The 26,169-nt window shown below is 42.3% G+C and overlaps 1 protein-coding gene across 1 annotated transcript in view; it reads left to right on the top strand.

Moving 5' to 3' along the window:
- Positions 1 to 12,902: 12,902 nt before the first annotated feature.
- The window catches only part of LOC124151927, a 29,396-nt gene continuing 16,129 nt past the window's right edge, over positions 12,903 to 26,169 (top strand). The window contains exons 1-3 of the mRNA XM_048389465.1: positions 12,903 to 13,014; positions 14,080 to 14,171; positions 16,700 to 16,771. Of these exons, the coding sequence (XP_048245422.1) occupies positions 12,972 to 13,014; positions 14,080 to 14,171; positions 16,700 to 16,771 (207 nt within the window). The 5' untranslated portion in view covers positions 12,903 to 12,971. The remainder of the gene's footprint in view (positions 13,015 to 14,079; positions 14,172 to 16,699; positions 16,772 to 26,169) is intronic.

The following is a 26,169-nucleotide window of genomic DNA, read 5'->3' as shown; positions in this document are numbered from 1 at the left end:
AATCTTAGCTACAGTCAGGATGGTAGACATAATGTGGAAAACAGACGGGCCGCTCGAATATCACAGAGATCATCACAATTATTAATTACTCAGTGGCATTTTTTAATCAGAGTGGCATCGTCACTACTTCCCGGGTTTGTGTACATCGCTCTCCTTCATCACCCGTGAGGTGGCCCAGTCGTCTAAGGCGCCGCGATTATGTGTTGCAGAGTTGCGTCCCTTGGACACGCCAGAAACCTTTGATTGTGGGTTCGAATCCCGGTTCGCCCCCATTATGGTTCTATGTTTGTCGGCACCATGCCCGTGCTCGTGGGTTTCACCGAAGTGGTATACGTCTGAGACCTGCATCACTTCGGGCTTTCCTCCCACATTAAGCTGATACGCCGCGATATAACTGGAATACTGCTAACAGCGGCGTTAAACCCAACTCACTCACTCACTCATCACCCGTGAATACCTATAGCAGAGACGCGTGTCTATCAAGTGATTTTTTTGTTTGCTGTTTTACGCCGCACTCATCAATATTCCAGCTATATGACGGCGGCCTGAAAATAATCGAGTCTGGACCAGAAAATCCAGTGATTGATATCATGAGCATCGGTCCACGGAATTAGGATACGATCAACCAAGTCAGCAAGTCTGACCACCCGATCCCGTTAGTCGCCTCTTAAGACAAGCATATTCGTCTTTTACATGGGTTGCTGAAGACCTATTCTACCCCGGATCTACACGGGTAGTGAGGTTATTAAAGGAGGCCGTTGGAAATTATTGATGTCTGAAGAACACTGTGAGAACCTAACAATTGTCTGACAGTAGGGCTGTTGACCACGTAAGTGTAATTAAGTCTACTATTTTCCACGTTTTGACTAAACCAAATGGTTCCTCTATTGTTTAATATCAAATAGTATTGTCAATTGTACCTTTCAAAAGAGCTTTTCATTTGATAGCAAAGTTACATATAATAGTAAAATCTTAACACCATTCCTGAACTGATGAAGGGTACTGAGCTTGGTCAGTCTCATAAAAGTAAGATCTTAGTTCTCTCCACCGCTACACAAAGATCTGAGGACATCCCATTTCAGGTCACGCTAGAACGACCTTTCATCCGACCAATCAGAGCGTCGCTTACAAGATCGCAAAAAAGGAAAGTCCGAACGTGTTTTCTAATCATGCAACCTCGACAAGGTTAACACGGGGCATTCCGAACGACACGTACGATTGATTCCGAATGCTAGACATGCACATGACATGCCAGACATTTGAAATGGAAGAGCCTTTCCATAGCCTGTAGGGAGTACTGCCAAACTATCTTGGCAATCATTTACACAATTCCGAATCTTCTTTTGTACAGTTTTACATTTTTAATCAGGAACTTTGTCAAAATATTTTTTCAAAGCAAAGTCTGGAATGGAAATCGACATTTTGAGTCGTAAAAATGTTTTCCGATTGGCTAATGTCGACTTCCTGTTTGTCATTTCATTGGTCAGTCAAACATCGCGAGAATTCGTTCTGACGTGCCCTGCAATGGGATGTCCTCAGATCTTCTGTTGGGATTCTAACCAACGGCTTGTCCATTGGAAGTGTCTACATTTGGACTTTGTTTGGTGCAAATTTATATTTTGTGAAAGGTGGATATGCGAGACACAGCATCAATAATGTAAACTAGTAGTAGCCTAACAGAAGGAATTGCGTAATAGTGAAATGCAAAAGCAAGTCAATTGTTCACCATATGGTACACCTCAAAATAGGGAATTGCATCGGTATTATTTTTATCACTGATACGTACAATTTGGAAATGTCCTTCACATGTCTTTAACTTTTTTAAACCTTTTCTTAGGCCTTGAATGTTGTAACCTTGATCAAACGTCTTATGAGCAAGAGTCGTATGACGTTCTTTGAAATCTTTGTAGAAAAGGCATGCTCAACTGATAGATGTAGAAACCAAAGGCTTCGTAATAATCTAGCTCTTTTTGAAGCTGATCCAGACAGGCAACCATTTATGACTATGGATGAAACCTGTGTTCATCACTTCCAGCTTGAGTCCAAACACCAATCGAAACAGTGGAAGCATTTGACATCACCACCATCAGAGAAGGCAAGAACTGTCCCATTAGCTGGAAAGGTTACGACCTGCGTGTTCTGGGATGCCAAGGGCGTTATCATGACGTTAGATCTTCCCAAAAATCTAAAAATAAGCGGGACATATTATGCTGCACGTTTGAGACGATTACGGGATGAAAGTATCAATACGTGATGTAGGAAGCTGAGAAAAGGTGTGCTCTTCCAAGAGGACATTGCACCAGTGCACAAATCAGTGATTGTCATCTCTACAAGCCACGAATGTGTCATTGAACTCCTTTAGAACCCGTCTTATTCTACTGTTCTGGCTCCGTCAGACTTCCATCTGTTTCCGAATCTCTAGCCGGAACCCATTTCGATTTGAACGATGACGTCGTGACAGCTGTTGAGCACTTTTTGGACAGCGAAGAAGAAAGAAGAGAAGTACCTCGGTGAAACAGTGATACCTGTTACTAACCATGTAACCATGTGCATCTTATGTGTGAACAACACCAAAGCAGTGCCGCGACATAGCGACCCATGCACTGACTCACGGTTTAAAATCCAATCAAGATGTTAGTCATGTTTACAATCCCTTAAACACCTCTGTATAAAAGAAAAGCTTTGCAGAACAAGTCATACACACCCAGCAAGGACACGTTTGCTGAACCTTTGAAGATGGTTGACATCGATTACTCGAAATCTATCCTGGACATATATTCCGGTTTACCCGAAGAGGAGGAAGCACAAAACAGAAAGAGACGAAATGGCCAGGTAACCCCACCGGAATATGTAGAGTATGTCTCACATAGCCTTCCTCGCAATGCACAACTTCTGGGTCTCATGTCCACATGCCATCGGGATGTTGTGACGAGAGATCAGATGAAACCTAAAAATCTGGACCGTCAAGAATACACAGGACATTGCACTGAAGGAAAGGCTCGTGGTGTCAGGAGGAAATCGGACATCTTGAGGCATGGAAACAAGAAGACAAGGAGAAGCCTTGAAGGAAAGGTAAGGAAGAGAAGTTCGACTTCAAATATTCAAGATACTGTCCACACAAAGATGTCCGGGATGGAGACGACACAACAAAGATGAAGCGAAACAGACATTCGTGTCCACGTGAGGTGGAAGCGAATACATCCAGTGTGTACAGCAAGATGGCTACGCCCTTTATACACGAGATGACAACGGGGACAATAGCCATTTCCCCAAAATTATGACGACAGCATAGAAAACAGTAAATTCGCATTAAGATACTTGTGACTATACCACAAGACTGAATTTATGACTACAAGCATTGTTTAATGGCTACATCTGCATGTATCTTGACATTGTCCAGCTATCATGTGCATCGGCTTAAAGTTTGTGTAACTCAGCACTCAGCGATAATGTGACTGCGTGATAGGGAATGTATGTATTCTAACGAGTTTATACGTCTTTGAATCTATGTGTGTTTGTAACTATATGCTACTGCTTGGATCTTCATAGGCTTGTGTGTATCACTTCTAAATGCCTTCACATGCTTGCTCTTTGACAATGCCATTCATATTTAACTAAGCTATGTTATGTGAATAAAATCCAGAATATGAGCAGAATCGTGTTTGTTGAGTTCTAGTCAGACTTGGAAGACAAGTAGAGAATGAGTGAGATAATTTGCATGCTTTAATCTGCAATATAGATGTTATAGCGGTCTGTGCATGATTGAGTGTTGACCAGAAACAAACAGTGACTGGAAACAAGTAACGATCCACTACAGGGCAATGATGACGCCAGCTAACTCTAATTCGGACCCGAACGGGGTATATGGGAAGGCCTGAGATTTTAACCCTTAAAACATTGTCCAAGAAAATTCGGAAAAATAATAATTATGCTTCAGACTTTTGAAAAAAAAGACATTGCCTGGCACGAAAATACATTGTTGTAAGATGGGTTTTAAAAAACACATTTAAACTCATGTATTTAGGCTCATGATTTAAACATATCTAGTTTTGCAGCTGCAGCTGAAAAATTATCTAGTCTCCATGCAGAATCCAAGGCCAGAATATCAAATCGTCGGTCCCTTAACACATATTGCACCCTGAACTTGAAAACAATATTGTCGACGGGATAGCTCAATCGATAACGCGTCGGCCTTGGGCGCGACAGGTTCCAGTCGTAAAAGAGAATGTAAGTAATACATTGGTACAATGTATTATATTTCTCATTCCCAAAGGAAGGGAGTTAACAAACGAAGAAATGGCAACCGTAATTTAAGCTTCACAAACTATGGAATAGGAAGCTGAAAGTTATCAGCAAATTCACGGTGCTACACGCTGCTTCCTATGTTACATAGGTTAATCTAGTATAGCCACACATAAGGTAAACATAGTTACACATGGACTTTAGAACACTACACCCTCTGTAGTTACACATGAACTTTACAACCACTACATCCTCTGTAGTTACACATGACCTTTACAACACTACATCCTCTGTAGATACACATGAACTTTACAACACTACACCCTCTGTAGTTACACATTGACTTTACAACACTACACCCTCTGTAGTAACATATGGTCTTAATTACACTACATCCTCTGTAGTTATACATGGACTTTACAACACTACACCCTCTGTAGTTACACATGGACTTTACAACACTTCATCCTCTGTAGTTACACATGAACTTTACAACACTACATCCTCTGTAGTTACACATGGACTTTACAACACTTCATCCTCTGTAGTTACACATGAACTTTACAACACTACATCCTCTGTAGTTACACATGGACTTTACAACACTACATCCTCTGTAGTTACACATGGACTTTACAACACTACACCCTCTGTAGTTACACATTGACTTTACAACCACTACACCCTCTGTAGTTACACATGGACGTTACAACACTACACCCTCTGTAGTAACATATGGTCTTAATTACACTACATCCTCTGTAGTTACACATGGACTTTACAACACTACATCCTCTGTAGATACACATGAACTTTACAACACTACACCCTCTGTAGTTACACATGGACTTTACAAACACTACACCCTCTGTAGTTACACATGGACGTTACAACACTACACCCTCTGTAGTAACATATGGTCTTAATTACACTACATCCTCTGTAGCTACACATGGACTTTACAACACTACACCCTCTGTAGTTACACATGGACTTTACAACACTTCATCCTCTGTAGTTACACATGGACTTTACAACACTACATCCTCTGTAGTTACACATGGACTTTTCAACACTACATCCTCTGTAGTTACACATTGACTTTACAAAACTACACCCTCTGTAGTTACACATGAACTTTACAACACTACATCCTCTGTAGTAACATATGGTCTTAATTACACTACATCCTCTGTAGTTACACCTGGACTTTACAACACTACACCCTCTGTAGTTACACATGGACGTTACAACACTACATCCTCTGTAGTTACACATGAACTTTTTACAACACTACATCCTCTGTAGTTACACATGGACTTTACAACAATACATCCTCTGTAGTTACACATTAACTTTACAGGACTACACCCTCTGTAGTTACACATGAACTTAACAACACTACATCCTCTGTAGTTACACATGAACTTTACAACACTACATCCTCTGTGGTTACACATGAACTTTACAACACTACATCCTCAGAGTTACACATTGACTTTTCAACACTACATCCTCTGTAGTTACACATTGACTTTACAACACTACACCCTCTGTAGTTCCACATGAAGTTTACAACACTACATCCTCTGTAGTTACACATGGACGTTACAACACTTCATCCTCTGTAGTTACACATGAACTTTACAACACTACATCCTCTGTAGTTACACATGGACTTTACAACACTACATCCTCTGTAGTTACACATTGACTTTTCAACACTACATCCTCTGTAGTTACACATTGACTTTACAACACTACACCCTCTGTAGTTACACATGAACTTTACAAAACTACACCCTCTGTAGTTACACATGAACTTTACAACACTACACCCTCTGTTGTTACACATGAACTTTACAACACTACATCCTCTGTTGTTACACATGAACTTTACAACACTACACCCTCTGTTGTTACACATGAACTTTACAACACTACATCCTCTGTAGTTACACATGAACTTTACAACAGTACACCCTCTGTAGTAACACATGGACTTTACAACACTACATCCTCTGTAGTTACACATGAACTTTACAACACTACACCCTCTGTTGTTACACATGAACTTTACAACCACTACACCCTCTGTAGTTATACATGAACTTTACAACACTACATCCTCTGTAGTTACACATTGACTTTACAACACTACACCCTCTGTAGTTACACATGGACTTTACAACACTACACCCTCTGGAGTTATACATGAACTTTACAACACTACATCCTCTGTAGTTACACATTGACTTTTCAACACTACATCCTCTGTAGTTACACATTGACTTTACAACACTACACCCTCTGTAGTTACACATGAACTTTACAACACTACATCCTCTGTAGTTACACATGGACGTTACAACACTACATCCTCTGTAGTTACACATGAACTTTACAACACTACATCCTCTGTAGTTACACATGGACTTTACAACACTACATCCTCTGTAGTTACACATTGACTTTTCAACACTACATCCTCTGTAGTTACACATTGACTTTACAACACTACACCCTCTGTAGTTACACATGAACTTTACAACACTACACCCTCTGTAGTTACACATGAACTTTACAACACTACATCCTCTGTAGTTATACATGAACTTTACAACACTACACCCTCTGTAGTTACACATGAACTTTACAACACTACACCCTCTGTTGTTACACATGAACTTTACAACACTACATCCTCTGTTGTTACACATGAACTTTACAACACTACACCCTCTGTTGTTACACATGAACTTTACAACACTACATCCTCTGTAGTTACACATGAACTTTACAACAGTACACCCTCTGTAGTAACACATGGACTTTACAACACTACATCCTCTGTAGTTACACATGAACTTTACAACACTACACCCTCTGTTCTTACACATGAACTTTACAACCACTACACCCTCTGTAGTTAAACATGAACTTTACAACACTACATCCTCTGTAGTTACACATTGACTTTACAACACTACACCCTCTGTAGTTACACATGAACTTTACAACACTACATCCTCTGTAGTTACACATGGACTTTACAACACTACACCCTCTGGAGTTATACATGAACTTTACAACACTACATCCTCTGTAGTTACACATTGACTTTGCAACACTACATCCTCTGTAGTTACACATTGACTTTACAACACTACACCCTCTGTAGTTACACATGGACGTTACAACACTACACCCTCTGTAGTAACATATGGTCTTAATTACACTACATCCTCTGTAGCTACACATGGACTTTACAACACTACACCCTCTGTAGTTACACATGGACTTTACAACACTTCATCCTCTGTAGTTACACATGGACTTTACAACACTACATCCTCTGTAGTTACACATGGACTTTTCAACACTACATCCTCTGTAGTTACACATTGACTTTACAACACTACACCCTCTGTAGTTACACATGAACTTTACAACACTACATCCTCTGTAGTAACATATGGTCTTAATTACACTACATCCTCTGTAGTTACACCTGGACTTTACAACACTACACCCTCTGTAGTTACACATGGACGTTACAACACTACATCCTCTGTAGTTACACATGAACTTTTTACAACACTATATCCTCTGTAGTTACACATGGACTTTACAACAATACATCCTCTGTAGTTACACATGAACTTTACAGGACTACACCCTCTGTAGTTACACATGAACTTTACAACACTACATCCTCTGTAGTTACACATGAACTTTACAACACTACATCCTCTGTGGTTACACATGAACTTTACAACACTACATCCTCAGAGTTACACATTGACTTTTCAACACTACATCCTCTGTAGTTACACATTGACTTTACAACACTACACCCTCTGTAGTTACACATGAACTTTACAACACTACATCCTCTGTAGTTACACATGGACGTTACAACACTTCATCCTCTGTAGTTACACATGAACTTTACAACACTACATCCTCTGTAGTTACACATGGACTTTACAACACTACATCCTCTGTAGTTACACATTGACTTTTCAACACTACATCCTCTGTAGTTACACATTGACTTTACAACACTACACCCTCTGTAGTTACACATGAACTTTACAACACTACACCCTCTGTAGTTACACATGAACTTTACAACACTACATCCTCTGTAGTTATACATGAACTTTACAACACTACACCCTCTGTAGTTACACATGAACTTTACAACACTACACCCTCTGTTGTTACACATGAACTTTACAACACTACATCCTCTGTTGTTACACATGAACTTTACAACACTACACCCTCTGTTGTTACACATGAACTTTACAACACTACATCCTCTGTAGTTACACATGAACTTTACAACAGTACACCCTCTGTAGTAACACATGGACTTTACAACACTACATCCTCTGTAGTTACACATGAACTTTACAACACTACACCCTCTGTTGTTACACATGAACTTTACAACCACTACACCCTCTGTAGTTATACATGAACTTTACAACACTACATCCTCTGTAGTTACACATTGACTTTACAACACTACACCCTCTGTAGTTACACATGGACTTTACAACACTACACCCTCTGGAGTTATACATGAACTTTACAACACTACATCCTCTGTAGTTACACATTGACTTTTCAACACTACATCCTCTGTAGTTACACATTGACTTTACAACACTACATGCTCTGTAGTTACACATGGACGTTACAACACTACATCCTCTGTAGTTACACATGAACTTTACAACACTACATCCTCTGTAGTTACACATGGACTTTACAACAGTACATCCTCTGTAGTTACACATTGACTTTTCAACACTACATCCTCTGTAGTTACACATTGACTTTACAACCTTACACCCTCTGTAGTTACACATGAACTTTACAACACTACACCCTCTGTAGTTACACATGAGCTTTACAACACTACATCCTCTGTAGTTATACATGAACTTTACAACACTACACCCTCTGTAGTTACACATGAACTTTACAACACTACACCCTCTGTTGTTACACATGAACTTTACAACACTACATCCTCTGTTGTTACACATGAACTTTACAACACTACACCCTCTGTTGTTACACATGAACTTTACAACACTACATCCTCTGTAGTTACACATGAACTTTACAACAGTACACCCTCTGTAGTAACACATGGACTTTACAACACTACATCCTCTGTAGTTACACATGAACTTTACAACACTACACCCTCTGTTGTTACACATGAACTTTACAACCACTACACCCTCTGTAGTTACACATGAACTTTACAACACTACATCCTCTGTAGTTACACATTGACTTTACAACACTACACCCTCTGTAGTTACACATGAACTTTACAACACTACATCCTCTGTAGTTACACATGGACTTTACAACACTACACCCTCTGGAGTTATACATGAACTTTACAACACTACATCCTCTGTAGTTACACATTGACTTTGCAACACTACATCCTCTGTAGTTACACATTGACTTTACAACACTACATCCTCTGTAGTTACACATGAACTTTACAACACTACATCCTCTGTAGTTACACATGAACTTTACAACACTACACCCTCTGTAGTTACACATTGACTTTACAACACTACATCCTCTGTAGTTACACATGAACTTTACAACACTACATCCTCTGTAGTTACACATTGACTTTACAACACTACATCCTCTGTAGTTACACATGGACTTTACAACACTACACCCTCTGTAGTTATACATGAACTTTACAACACTACACCCTCTGTTGTTACACATGAACTTTACAACACTACATCCTCTGTAGTTACACATTGACTTTACAACACTACATCCTCTGTTGTTACACATGAACTTTACAACACTACACCCTCTGTTGTTACACATGAACTTTACAACACTACATCCTCTGTAGTTACACATGAACTTTACAACAGTACACCCTCTGTAGTAACACATGGACTTTACAACACTACATCCTCTGTAGTTACACATGAACTTTACAACACTACACCCTCTGTTGTTACACATGAACTTTACAACCACTACACCCTCTGTAGTTACACATGAACTTTACAACACTACATCCTCTGTAGTTACACATTGACTTTACAACACTACACCCTCTGTAGTTACACATGAACTTTACAACACTACATCCTCTGTAGTTACACATGGACTTTACAACACTACACCCTCTGGAGTTATACATGAACTTTACAACACTACATCCTCTGTAGTTACACATTGACTTTGCAACACTACATCCTCTGTAGTTACACATTGACTTTACAACACTACATCCTCTGTAGTTACACATGAACTTTACAACACTACATCCTCTGTAGTTACACATGAACTTTACAACACTACACCCTCTGTAGTTACACATTGACTTTACAACACTACATCCTCTGTAGTTACACATGAACTTTACAACACTACATCCTCTGTAGTTACACATTGACTTTACAACACTACATCCTCTGTAGTTACACATGGACTTTACAACACTACACCCTGTGTAGTTACACATGAACTTTACAACACTACACCCTCTGTAGTTACACATGAACTTTACCACACTAAATCCTCTGTAGTTATACATGGACTTTACAACACTACACCCTCTGTAGTTATACATGAACTTTACAACACTACACCCTCTGTTGTTACACATGAACTTTACAACACTACATCCTCTGTTGTTACACATGAACTTTACAACACTACATCCTCTGTAGTTACACATGGACTTTACAACACTACATCCTCTGTAGTTACACATTGACTTTTCAACACTACATCCTCTGTAGTTACACATTGACTTTACAACACTACACCCTCTGTAGTTACACATGAGCTTTACAACACTACATCCTCTGTAGTTACACATGGACGTTACAACACTACATCCTCTGTAGTTACACATGAACTTTACAACACTACATCCTCTGTAGTTACACATGGACTTTACAACACTACATCCTCTGTAGTTACACATTGACTTTTCAACACTACATCCTCTGTAGTTACACATTGACTTTACAACACTACACCCTCTGTAGTTACACATGAACTTTACAACACTACATCCTCTGTAGTTATACATGGACTTTACAACACTACACCCTCTGTAGTTACACATGAACTTTACAACACTACATCCTCTGTTGTTACACATGAACTTTACAACACTACATCCTCTGTAGTTACACATGAACTTTACAACACTACATCCTCTGTAGTTACACATGAACTTTACAACACTACATCCTCTGTAGTTACACATTGACTTTGCAACACTACATCCTCTGTAGTTACACATTGACTTTACAACACTACACCCTCTGTAGTTACACATGAACTTTACAACACTACATCCTCTGTAGTTACACATGGACTTTACAACACTACATCCTCTGTAGTTATACATGAACTTTACAACACTACATCCTCTGTAGTACACATGAACTTTACAACACTACATCCTCTGTAGTAACACATTGACTTTACAACACTACATCCTCTGTAGTTACACATGAACTTTACAACACTACATCCTCTGTAGTTACACATGAACTTTACAACACTACTCCCTCTGTAGTTACACATGGACTTTACAACACTAAATCCTCTGTAGTTATACATGAACTTTACAACACTACATCCTCTGTAGTTACACATGGACTTTACAACACTTCACCCTCTGAGGTTACACATGTACATGGGTTTTTCAACCGTGACACCCTGTGTAGTTACACATGGTCTTTACAACCGTGACACCCTCTGTAGTGACATATGGAATTTACAACCACTACATCCTCTGTAGTTACACGTGGATTTTACAACCACTACATCCTCTGTAGTTACACATGGACTTTACAATCGCAACACTCTCAGTAGTTACAATTTATGTATACAATGAGCGGAAATAAGCTGCCTCTTGATATAAAGATGTATTTCTCACTGCAGTCTTTCATATCACAGCTGAAGATATATCCATTCAGAGTAGGCAACTCTGGATAGTTCCTCCAAACTTGCACGTGCGCCACGTGCAGGATAATGCAAAGTGAATAGCATTACTATTATTTTTATGAAATTACTGTTTTTATAAGCGACGACTTGGAGACAGCCAAAACGTCGAGACACAAGTATTCATTGCTTGGAAGTTGGTGGTGTGCGTTGTATACGTGTGTGTGTCCTCCATGCTTAATAGGAATATATTTAAATTAAAAACAACGACCATTTGAAACGTTTGTTAAGGAGTACAGGTGTACAGGTGAGTCCCAGACATGACTGTAGCTCTTTGAAGTCATTATTCACCCCCTTTCGTGGATTGATGGTTGCAGTGTCTTGTGATCAAAGTTGCCAACCTTTATAATTATCTAAGATATGTGTATATATATAATGGGGGATGCTGTAATATATTATGACGAAAATGATTATCCTTATCAACTTCGATTTTATCATCCCGTATGAAATAGTGTCTTATGAATGTTTTGTCACTCTACCAATTTTATTTATGGTACTTTTACAACACTGAGACTACGGTATCACCTGGTCGTTTTCAGCCAAACAGAAATGTATTATTTAATCTCTTATCTTGTTCCAGCATATTTAGGGAAGATTATTCTAAAATTAAACATGTCCTATCTATGGCCGCACCTCGACCATTCCATACAACTGGCTGACATACTCATCTCAACACAGGATCAGCCAACATGCTTCGTCTCGTATCTTTCATTGTCATTTCCATACTAACGAGTAAGTATTAGAGAGGACAAATCGCTGTTCCTAAGGTCTCCAAAATTTAGGAATCGCATTAATATACATAGGTCTTCTATAACATTTCTACCCTAAACAAGAAATGTTCACAGTAAGATTCTCAAATATTTTGACATGCTAATAATGTGAAAAGTGTGCTTATCGTCCAAGTGGACGATTAGTCTTGACCCCGCGCGGGTTCTGGACTAGAAGGGGTCCCTAGTAACTTTCTTTGTTTGTTTGTTTGTTGTTTAACGCCGCACTCAGCAATATTCCATCTGTATGACGGCGGTCTGTAAATAATCGAGCCTGGACCAGACAATCCAGTACTTGACATCACAAGCATCGGCCTACGCAATTAGGATACGATGATAAGCATCAACCACGTCAACAAGCCTGACCACCCGATCCCGTTAGTTGCATCATACGACAAGCATAGTCGCCTTTTTCGGCAAGCATGCGTTGCTGAAGACCTATTCTACCCCGGATCTTCACAGGTCTTGCATCGGGTGATCCGGTCCGGTGTTAAAGTGCGTGTGTCGGAGCACGGAATGAGCAGTCATATAGCTGTAATATTGCTGACTGCAGTTTGAAGTGGTAACGTCTCCGACCTGCACCATATCGGGCTTTCTCCTCTCATTGGGCCGGCACGCCAATGTAAAACTGAAATATTGTTTCTGGTCACTGGTTCGTCAAGCTCAGGGTGACGTTATCGTAGCGATGCAAGTGACAAAACAAGTATTTTACAGTCATCACACTTTTCACTTCTTTAAAAACAATGAATTTATCTGGTAAAAAAGATATAAACCAATCTACGTCTTTCTCCCGTCTACGACAGTTCACCATAGAGATGAAGTGATACTGAAACGTGACAAAACATGTATTTCACAGTTTACATTCTCTTCGTCCAACTGGTGTCCCCCCGCCGTGATATTGCTGGAATATTGCTAAAAGCGGCGTTAAACCATACTCACTCACTCACTCTTCGTCCAACAAAATGATCGCATCTGATTTCGGCGTAAACAAGAAACAAACAAATTTACGTCTTTCTCGCATCTACGTCAGTTCACGCCAATGGGCAACGTCACTGCTACAGCTGTAACGAACGTGAACGTCCTGAGGACTGCGAGAACGTGGCCACATGCAGCGCTGGAGAGGTCAGTTCGTTAAGGTGTTAGGCCATGAGATAAAGCTGTTAGTGTTAGTCTCACGTTCATTAATTGCCTTGTGTTTTCAGAAGTTCATAATAAAATAAATATGTTCTTTTCTATCATTCAGCCTATGGTAAATGTTTATATACTTTCCTTGAACCATTTTTCAAATGGAAGAAACGTATACAATTGGTTGTGTACCAATCGTCATTAACATGCTATTTACCGCACGAAAGCCGTTATGAATAGGGTTAATATTGCACTGATAATAGCTGTGTCTGTGTCGTGAAACGTGTTGTGTTAGGTATCTGATGACATTTTATGAATCTCCTCTCTCCTTTTTTCTCGTTCCCTCGCTCGCTCTCAGCCTTTACTCTGTCTACCCTCTCTATTTCCCCCTCTCTCTATCTCTCTCTCTCTCTCTCTCTCTCTCTCTCTCTCTCTCTCTCTGTCAGCCTTTACTCTGTCTACCCTCTCTATTTCCCCCTCTCTCTATCTATCTCGCTCTCTCTCTCTCTCTCTGTCAGCCTTTACTCTGTCTACCCTCTCTACCTCCCCCTCTCTCTGTCTATCTCGCTCTCGCTCTGTCAGCCTTTACTCTGTCTACCCTCTCTACCTCCCCCCTCTCTCTATCTATCTCGCTCTCTCTCTGTCAGCCTTTACTCTGTCTACCCTCTCTATTTCCCCCCTCTCTATCTATCTCGCTCTCTCTCTGTCAGCCTTTACTCTGTCTACCCTCTCTACCTCCCCCCTCTCTCTGTCTATCTCGCTCTATCAGCCTTTACTCTGTCTACCCTCTCTATTTCCCCCTCTCTCTATCTATCTCGCTCTCTCTCTCTCTCTCTCTCTCTGTCAGCCTTTACTCTGTCTACCCTCTCTACCTCCCCCTCTCTCTATCTATCTCGCTCTCTCTCTGTCAGCCTTTACTCTGTCTACCCTCTCTATTTTCCCCCTCTCTATCTATCTCGCTCTCTCTGTGCCAGCCTTTACTCTGTCTACCCTCTCTACCTCCCCCCTCTCTCTGTCTATCTCGCTCTCTCTCTGTCAGCCTTTACTCTGTCTACCCTCTCTACCTCCCCTCTCTCTATCTATCTCGCTCTCTTTCTGTCAGCCTTTACTCTGTCTACCCTCTCTACCTCCCCCTCTCTCTATCTATCTCGCTCTCTCTCTCTCTCTCTGTCAGCCTTTACTCTGTCTACCCTCTCTACCTCCCCCTCTCTCTGTCTATCTCGCTCTCGCTCTGTCAGCCTTTACTCTGTCTACCCTCTCTACCTCCCCCCTCTCTCTATCTATCTCGCTCTCTCTCTGTCAGCCTTTACTCTGTCTACCCTCTCTATTTCCCCCTCTCTCTATCTATCTCGCTCCCTCAGTGTCATCCTTTACTCTGTCTACCCTCTCTACCTCCCCCTCTCTCTGTCTATCTCGCTCTCTCTGTGTCAGCCTTTACTCTGTCTACCCTCTCTATTTCCCCCTCTCTCTGTCTATCTCGCTCTCTCTGTGTCAGCCTTTACTCTGTCTACCCTCTCTATTTCCCCCTCTCTCTATGTATCTCGCTTTCTCTCTGTCAGCCTTTACTCCGTCTACCTCTCTCTACCTCCCCCCTCTCTATATCTATCTCGCTCTCTCTCTGTCAGCCTTTACTCTGTCTACCCTCTCTACCTCCCCCCTCTCTCTATCTATCTCACTCTCTCTTGTTCTCCCTCCTTTTTCCTCCCTCTCGCTCGCCCTCAGACTTTCTGTCTCCTTCTCTCTGTACCCCCTCTCTCTCTTTCTAGCTCTCTCTCAGCCTTTCCTCTTTCTACCCTCTCTATTTGCCCCTCTCTCTATCTACCTCTCTCTACCTCCCCATCTCTCTATCTATCTCGGTCTCTCTTGTTCTCTCTCCTTTTTTCCTCCCTCTCGCTCGCCCTATTTCCCCCTCTCTCTATCCATCTCGCTCTCTCTCTCTAGTTCTCTCTCCCGCTCACTCTCTCTCTGCTTTTTTCTCTCTGTCGCTCTGCCTCAGTCTTTCTCTGTCTCCCTCTTTCTGTATCTCCCCTCCAATCTCTCTTACTCTTTTGTTCTCTCTCTCGCTCCCTTTCTCCATCTCTCTCTCTCTCTCCCTCTCTCTCTCTCTCTCTCGCTCTCTCTCTCTCTCTCTCTCTGTTTCTCTCTCTCCTGCTGTGAGACAGACATGAGCTTACCCCGACACGTGATCATGTCACCCTATAATGTGGGGACCGTAATGACCCCATGGGTAACGCCACATGCTACTGTGACAAGTGAACCAGCATTGGTTAGCACAATGTGGAAAAACATTTCAATAAATTTCCAGTTACTTTGGAATTTGAGTATGTGTCAAAACAGCAGATGTCTATAAATACTTGAGAAGATAAGAAAATAAGTGCCACGACATGTTTTATAGAGAAATGATTCGAAATGAATACATTTGTCTAAGAGCTCGCAGGAAGAAATAAAAAGAAATATGTCTTATGATTTTCTTGTAACATTTTTTAATAACTATCATGAAGAGCGAATATTGTTTTATATTCCAGCAATGTATTAGTGACAAATACATCAGCGAGGAAGGGCATACGTTCTTTAACCTTGGGTGCCGGCCTGGAAGGGTGAGGATTACCATATGCAATATCAATTATGTAACAGTAGTCGCGTGACAGCTGCACCTTTATGTACCCAGAATTAAAGCGACAATTGTTTTAATAATAATAATAATAATAACAACAACAACAACAACAATAATATAATGATAATGATGATGATGATGATGATGATATTATTATTATTAGGGCTCTATGCCTGAAAGGCAAGAGACCTATTGTAATCGTTCGATTTATTATTATTATTATTATTATTATTATTATTATTCTTTATTATTATTATTATTATTATTATTCCGGCGTTTTTTGTTCCAATCATAACTCAATAACTACAGCTCAGAATCTCTTCAAAATTGGTACCAAGATTCCCAATGTTCTGAAGCAGATATCACAAAAATCCCAATGCCGTAGGCCCAAAGACCAAGGGCAGATAACCAAAAAACAAGATTTTTTTGAACATTTATGTTGGCCTATTGCTCCCAAACCGCTTGTCCGATTACTTTCAAAATTGGCATGTGTCTGCTGCTTTAGGTGCCTGCCATTTTTTGTTCTTTGACCTTGGCCATTGGTCACGTGGTTTGGCAGCCATATTGAATTCAAGGTTTTCCCAGTGTTTGGGGGGTACATGTCTTCAAAAGCATGGAACTCTGAATCCGCTTAATCAAATGCTTCCAAACTTTCTGAGAATTGTCTCCATACACAACAAATCAATATTTTAATAGCTGTCATTGGCCATCTTTGATAGTTGCGGCAAAATTTGATTTTGATTTTCATCACCGAAATTTTAATTTCAAGATCATATCTTGTAAGGTTCTTTAAAGAAACTATTGAAAGTTTGCATGAAGTTAGTTTCACATATGTACTTCATTTTGTGTTCTTGGTTGCATGCTAAAAGTAACACTGCTTGGTGGTAATATGTGATTATTTATTTCAAAAATACTAAGAATGAAGCCTCGTAAAATCTAGGTAGGATTATTTCCCTTTGACTGTAGACTACTCTTGAAGATGAGGGTTAGAATTGGTCTTCAGCAGCCCATGCTTGTCTTGATAGGTGATTATCAGGATTGGGTGGTCAGGCTCCCTGACTTGCTAATTTATTTCCCAATTGCAAAAGGCTTACTTTTGACGGCTGGGCCACCCGTGCCCCCCGACACCCCCAGAACAAGCCAATTTCTTGCGGCCATGTCCAACCTGCCTGCAGTTACTATGTTTTACGACGTTGGTACAAACAAACCATTTGAGGATTCGAACATGGTCTAGGTCTGAAATGGATTTAGAACACTCTGATTCACTCTGGCACGCTCAATTTCGGAGCGGTGACGTCCTGCAAACGGTGACTATCTTTTGACTGAGTTGGTACAAGCAAACCCTTTGTGGATTCGAACATGAGGATTCGAGGTCGTAGATAGGTTTAGAACAGCCTTTGACACCCGGCACATGCGAATGTCATAGCGGCAATGTTGGCAACCGCTGCCTACATTGGACGGAGTTGGTACAAGCAAACCAGTTTAGGATTTAAACATGGTCGAAGTCAGAAATGGGTTTAGAAGATAAAGGGTATACCCCAGAGCCATCAATTTCGTAGCGGCGATGTCCCGCAAGCGCTGCTTAAATTAGACGCGATGGTACAAGCAAACCATATAAGGATTCAAACATGGTCGAGGTCGGAAATGAGTTAAGTAGCCCTCTGACACTCCGGCACACGCCAATTTCGTAGCGGCAATGTTCTGCAAGTGGTGTCTGTCTTTTAACGGCGTTGGTACAAGCAAACCATTTGAGGATTCGAACATGGTCGATGTCGGAAATTGGTTAAAACACTATGGGACACCCAGGCACATGACAATTTCGTTGTGGTGATGTCTCACAAGCAGTTCCTTACATTTGACGGCATTGTTACAAGCAAACCATTTGAGGATTCGAACAAAGTCAAACGTGAGTTAAAAACTCACTGGGACACATGTGGTGATGTCTCGCAAGCGGTTCCTTGCATGTGACGGCGTTGGTACAAGCAAACCATATGCGGATTCGAACATGGACGGCGTCTGAAATGGGTGTAGAACATTCCGGGACGTTCTGGGACACGTCAATGTCGTAGAGGCTATGTCTTGCAAGTGTTTCCTTACTTTGGACGGCATCGGTACAACCAAACCAATTGGGGATTCGAACATGGACGAGGTCGGAAACAGGTTCAGCACCTTATCTAAGCAATGCGACAGAAACCCGGGGTCCTGGCGAAGTCAGAACACTAATCCGTTTGACTGTAGCTCAATGGACAAGGGAGCTATGCTCCCGGACTATTTGACCCCCTGCCACCCGGCCTGCCACCCGGCCTGACACCCTGCCTGTCACCCTGCCACAAGCTGCCGTACAACAGACCTCTGAATAGCAGACCTTTAAACACTTGTAACGTGGAAACTACTGGTCCGATTTTGACCAAATTTCGTGTGTGTATGTAGATTGGGATCGTCTAGATTATTATTGTGTTCATATTGTCCTATTTTAATCGTTCGATTTATTATTAGGGCTCTATGCCCCGGGACACCCTTGTACACGTCAATTACGTAGCGGCGTCCTTATTTGACGGCATTGGTACAAAGAATCCATTTGAGGATTCGAATATGAACAAGGACTGGAATGGGTTCAGAACACCCAAGAATGCTCTGGCTCCCGCCAATTTTGTCAAAACGGACTGATGACATATGAAGTAATAAATTACACTATAACATACTCATGTGCACTGCATTATAAAGTGGATTCAAATGACTGGAACTAAATGATTTATTGGTATGAGGGGCGGCCGGGTAGCCTTGTGGTTAAAGCGTTTGCTCGTCACACCGAAAACCCTGGTTCGATTCCTGACATGGGTACAATGTGTGAAACCAATTTCTGGTGTCCCCCGCCGTGATATTGCTGGAATATTGCTAAAAGCGGCGTAAAACCATACTCACTCACTTACTAGTGGCGTGAGATGTATTTTGTCCCGTTGCTCTGAAACCGTTACTCCGAATACTTTCACACTCTACGTGTGCCTGCTGCTTTAGATGCTTGACATCTTTTGTTCTTTAACTTTGGCCACTGGCCACGTGGTTTGGCAGCCATTTTGGATTCAGGGTTTTCACAGTGTCTTCGAACATGGACGGCGTCAGAAATTGGTGTAGAACATCCCGGGACGTTCTGGGACACATCACTGTCGCAGAGGCAATGTCTCGCAAGCGTTTCCTTACTTTTGAAGGCGTTGGTACATGCAAACCATATGCAGATTCAAACATGGACGGCGTGTAGAATGGGTTCAGGACATCCCAGGGCGTTCTGGGACACATCAATGTCGTAGAGGCGATGTCTCACAAGCGTTTCCTTACTTTAGACGGCATCGGTACAACCAAACCAATTGGGGATTCGAACATGGACGAGATCGGAAACAGTGTCAGTACTTTATCTATGCAATGCGACAGAAACCCGGGGTCCTGGCCAAGTCAGAACACTCATCCGTTTGACTGTAGCTCAATGGACAAGGGAGCTACGCTCCCGGACTAGTTGACCCCCTACCACCCGGCCTGCCACCCTGCCTGTCACCCTGCCACAAGCTGCCGTACAGCAGACCTCTGATTAGCAGACCTTCGAACACTTGTTACTCGGAAACTACTGGTCCGATTTCGACCAAATTTCGTGTGTGTATGAAGAGTGGGATCGTCAAGATTATGATGGTAATCATATTGTCCTATTGTAATTGTTTGAATTATTATTAGGGCTCTATGCCCCGGGACACCCTTGTACACGTCAATTACGTAGCGGCGTCTATATTTGACGGCATTGGTACAAAGAATCCATTTGAGGATTCAAATATGAACAAGAACTGGAATGGGTTCAGATCAACCAAGAATGCTCTGGCTCCCGCCAATTTTGTCAAAACGGACTGATGACATATGAAGTAATAAATTACACTATAACATACTCATGTGCACTGCATTTATAAAGTGGATTCAAATTGACTGGAACTAAATGATTTATTGGTATGAGGGGCGGTCGGGTAGCCTTGTGGTTAAAGCGTTCGCTCGTCACGCCGAAAACCTGTCAATTCCTGACATGGGTACAATGTGTGAAACCAATTTCAGGTTCACCGCCGTGATATTGCTGGAATATTGCTAAAAGCGGCGTAAAACCATACTCACTCACTTACTAGTGGCGTGAGATGTATTTTGTCCCGCTGCTCTGAAACCGTTACTCCGATTACTTTCACAATCTACGTGTGCCTGCTGCTTTAGATGCTTGACATCTTTTGTTCTTTAACTTTGGCCACTGGCCACGTGGTTTGGCAGCCATTTTGGATTCAGGGTTTTCACAGTGTCTTCGAACATGGACGGCGTCAGAAATTGGTGTAGAACATCCCGGGACGTTCTGGGACACATCACTGTCGTAGAGGCAATGTCTCGCAAGCGTTTCCTTACTTTTGAAGGCGTTGGTACATGCAAACCATATGCAGATTCAAACATGGACGGCGTGTAGAATGGGTTCAGGACATCCCAGGACGTTCTGGGACACATCAATGTCGTAGAGGCGATGTCTCACAAGCGTTTCCTTACTTTAGACGGCATCGGTACAACCAAACCAATTGGGGATTCGAACATGGACGAGATCGGAAACAGTGTCAGTACTTTATCTATGCAATGCGACAGAAACCCGGGGTCCTGGCCAAGTCAGAACACTCATCCGTTTGACTGTAGCTCAATGGACAAGGGAGCTACGCTCCCGGACTAGTTGACCCCCTACCACCCGGCCTGCCACCCTGCCTGTCACCCTGCCACAAGCTGCCGTACAGCAGACCTCTGATTAGCAGACCTTCGAACACTTGTTACTCGGAAACTACTGGTCCGATTTCGACCAAATTTCGTGTGTGTATGAAGAGTGGGATCGTCAAGATTATGATGGTAATCATATTGTCCTATTGTAATTGTTTGAATTATTATTAGGGCTCTATGCCCCGGGACACCCTTGTACACGTCAATTACGTAGCGGCGTCTATATTTGACGGCATTGGTACAAAGAATCCATTTGAGGATTCAAATATGAACAAGAACTGGAATGGGTTCAGATCACCCAAGAATGCTCTGGCTCCCGCCAATTTTGTCAAAACGGACTGATGACATATGTAGTAATAAATTACACTATAACATACTCATGTGCACTGCATTTATAAAGTGGATTCAAATTGACTGGAACTAAATGATTTATTGGTATGAGGGGCGGTCGGGTAGCCTTGTGGTTAAAGCGTTCGCTCGTCACGCCGAAAACCTGTCAATTCCTGACATGGGTACAATGGTTGAAACCAATTTCAGGTTCACCGCCGTGATATTGCTGGAATATTGCTGGAATATTGCTAAAAGCGGCGTAAAACCATACTCACTCACTTACTAGTGGCGTGAGATGTATTTTGTCCCGCTGCTCTGAAACCGTTACTCCGATTACTTTCACACTCTACGTGTGCCTGCTGCTTTAGATGCTTGACATCTTTTGTTCTTTAACTTTGGCCACTGGCCACGTGGTTTGGCAGCCATTTTGGATTCAGGGTTTTCACAGTGTCTTCGAACATGGACGGTGTCAGAAATTGGTGTAGAACATCCCGGGACGTTCTGGGACACATCACTGTCGTAGAGGCAATGTCTCGCAAGCGTTTCCTTACTTTTGAAGGCGTTGGTACATGCAAACCATTTGCAGATTCAAACATGGACGGCGTGTAGAATGGGTTCAGGACATCCCAGGACGTTCTGGGACACATCAATGTCGTAGAGGCGATGTCTCACAAGCGTTTCCTTACTTTAGACGGCATCGGTACAACCAAACCAATTGGGGATTCGAACATGGACGAGATCGGAAACAGTGTCAGTACTTTATCTATGCAATGCGACAGAAACCCGGGGTCCTGGCCAAGTCAGAACACTCATCCGTTTGACTGTAGCTCAATGGACAAGGGAGCTACGCTCCCGGACTAGTTGACCCCCTACCACCCGGCCTGCCACCCTGCCTGTCACCCTGCCACAAGCTGCCGTACAGCAGACCTCTGATTAGCAGACCTTCGAACACTTGTTACTCGGAAACTACTGGTCCGATTTCGACCAAATTTCGTGTGTGTATGAAGAGTGGGATCGTCAAGATTATGATGGTAATCATATTGTCCTATTGTAATTGTTTGAATTATTATTAGGGCTCTATGCCCCGGGACACCCTTGTACACGTCAATTACGTAGCGGCGTCTATATTTGACGGCATTGGTACAAAGAATCCATTTGAGGATTCAAATATGAACAAGAACTGGAATGGGTTCAGATCACCCAAGAATGCTCTGGCTCCCGCCAATTTTGTCAAAACGGACTGATGACATATGAAGTAATAAATTACACTATAACATACTCATGTGCACTGCATTTATAAAGTGGATTCAAATTGACTGGAACTAAATGATTTATTGGTATGAGGGGCGGTCGGGTAGCCTTGTGGTTAAAGCGTTCGCTCGTCACGCCGAAAACCTGTCAATTCCTGACATGGGTACAATGTGTGAAACCAATTTCAGGTTCACCGCCGTGATATTGCTGGAATATTGCTAAAAGCGGCGTAAAACCATACTCACTCACTTACTAGTGGCGTGAGATGTATTTTGTCCCGCTGCTCTGAAACCGTTACTCCGATTACTTTCACACTCTACGTGTGCCTGCTGCTTTAGATGCTTGACATCTTTTGTTCTTTAACTTTGGCCACTGGCCACGTGGTTTGGCAGCCATTTTGGATTCAGGGTTTTCACAGTGTCTTCGAACATGGACGGCGTCAGAAATTGGTGTAGAACATCCCGGGACGTTCTGGGACACATCACTGTCGTAGAGGCAATGTCTCGCAAGCGTTTCCTTACTTTTGAAGGCGTTGGTACATGCAAACCATATGCAGATTCAAACATGGACGGCGTGTAGAATGGGTTCAGGACATCCCAGGACGTTCTGGGACACATCAATGTCGTAGAGGCGATGTCTCACAAGCGTTTCCTTACTTTAGACGGCATCGGTACAACCAAACCAATTGGGGATTCGAACATGGACGAGATCGGAAACAGTGTCAGTACTTTATCTATGCAATGCGACAGAAACCCGGGGTCCTGGCCAAGTCAGAACACTCATCCGTTTGACTGTAGCTCAATGGACAAGGGAGCTACGCTCCCGGACTAGTTGACCCCCTACCACCCGGCCTGCCACCCTGCCTGTCACCCTGCCACAAGCTGCCGTACAGCAGACCTCTGATTAGCAGACCTTCGAACACTTGTTACTCGGAAACTACTGGTCCGATTTTGACCAAATTTCGAGTGTGTATGAAGAGTGGGATCGTCAAGATTATGATGGTAATCATATTGTCCTATTGTAATTGTTTGAATTATTATTAGGGCTCTATGCCCCGGGACACCCTTGTACACGTCAATTACGTAGCGGCGTCTATATTTGACGGCATTGGTACAAAGAATCCATTTGAGGATTCAAATATGAACAAGAACTGGAATGGGTTCAGATCAACCAAGAATGCTCTGGCTCCCGCCAATTTTGTCAAAACGGACTGATGACATATGTAGTAATAAATTACACTATAACATACTCATGTGCACTGCATTTATAAAGTGGATTCAAATTGACTGGAACTAAATGATTTATTGGTATGAGGGGCGGTCGGGTAGCCTTGTGGTTAAAGCGTTCGCTCGTCACGCCGAAAACCTGTCAATTCCTGACATGGGTACAATGGTTGAAACCAATTTCAGGTTCACCGCCGTGATATTGCTGGAATATTGCTGGAATATTGCTAAAAGCGGCGTAAAACCATACTCACTCACTTACTAGTGGCGTGAGATGTATTTTGTCCCGCTGCTCTGAAACCGTTACTCCGATTACTTTCACACTCTACGTGTGCCTGCTGCTTTAGATGCTTGACATCTTTTGTTCTTTAACTTTGGCCACTGGCCACGTGGTTTGGCAGCCATTTTGGATTCAGGGTTTTCACAGTGTCTTCGAACATGGACGGTGTCAGAAATTGGTGTAGAACATCCCGGGACGTTCTGGGACACATCACTGTCGTAGAGGCAATGTCTCGCAAGCGTTTCCTTACTTTTGAAGGCGTTGGTACATGCAAACCATTTGCAGATTCAAACATGGACGGCGTGTAGAATGGGTTCAGGACATCCCAGGACGTTCTGGGACACATCAATGTCGTAGAGGCGATGTCTCACAAGCGTTTCCTTACTTTAGACGGCATCGGTACAACCAAACCAATTGGGGATTCGAACATGGACGAGATCGGAAACAGTGTCAGTACTTTATCTATGCAATGCGACAGAAACCCGGGGTCCTGGCCAAGTCAGAACACTCATCCGTTTGACTGTAGCTCAATGGACAAGGGAGCTACGCTCCCGGACTAGTTGACCCCCTACCACCCGGCCTGCCACCCTGCCTGTCACCCTGCCACAAGCTGCCGTACAGCAGACCTCTGATTAGCAGACCTTCGAACACTTGTTACTCGGAAACTACTGGTCCGATTTCGACCAAATTTCGTGTGTGTATGAAGAGTGGGATCGTCAAGATTATGATGGTAATCATATTGTCCTATTGTAATTGTTTGAATTATTATTAGGGCTCTATGCCCCGGGACACCCTTGTACACGTCAATTACGTAGCGGCGTCTATATTTGACGGCATTGGTACAAAGAATCCATTTGAGGATTCAAATATGAACAAGAACTGGAATGGGTTCAGATCACCCAAGAATGCTCTGGCTCCCGCCAATTTTGTCAAAACGGACTGATGACATATGAAGTAATAAATTACACTATAACATACTCATGTGCACTGCATTTATAAAGTGGATTCAAATTGACTGGAACTAAATGATTTATTGGTATGAGGGGCGGTCGGGTAGCCTTGTGGTTAAAGCGTTCGCTCGTCACGCCGAAAACCTGTCAATTCCTGACATGGGTACAATGTGTGAAACCAATTTCAGGTTCACCGCCGTGATATTGCTGGAATATTGCTAAAAGCGGCGTAAAACCATACTCACTCACTTACTAGTGGCGTGAGATGTATTTTGTCCCGCTGCTCTGAAACCGTTACTCCGATTACTTTCACACTCTACGTGTGCCTGCTGCTTTAGATGCTTGACATCTTTTGTTCTTTAACTTTGGCCACTGGCCACGTGGTTTGGCAGCCATTTTGGATTCAGGGTTTTCACAGTGTCTTCGAACATGGACGGCGTCAGAAATTGGTGTAGAACATCCCGGGACGTTCTGGGACACATCACTGTCGTAGAGGCAATGTCTCGCAAGCGTTTCCTTACTTTTGAAGGCGTTGGTACATGCAAACCATATGCAGATTCAAACATGGACGGCGTGT

This window comes from Haliotis rufescens, unplaced genomic scaffold (assembly GCF_023055435.1).
Source record: "Haliotis rufescens isolate VD_foot unplaced genomic scaffold, xgHalRufe1.0.p SCAF_8, whole genome shotgun sequence".
NCBI lineage: Eukaryota > Metazoa > Mollusca > Gastropoda > Lepetellida > Haliotidae > Haliotis > Haliotis rufescens.
The sequence above is the reverse complement of the archived record's forward strand: the minus strand, read 5'-3'. Positions and strand labels throughout refer to the sequence as shown.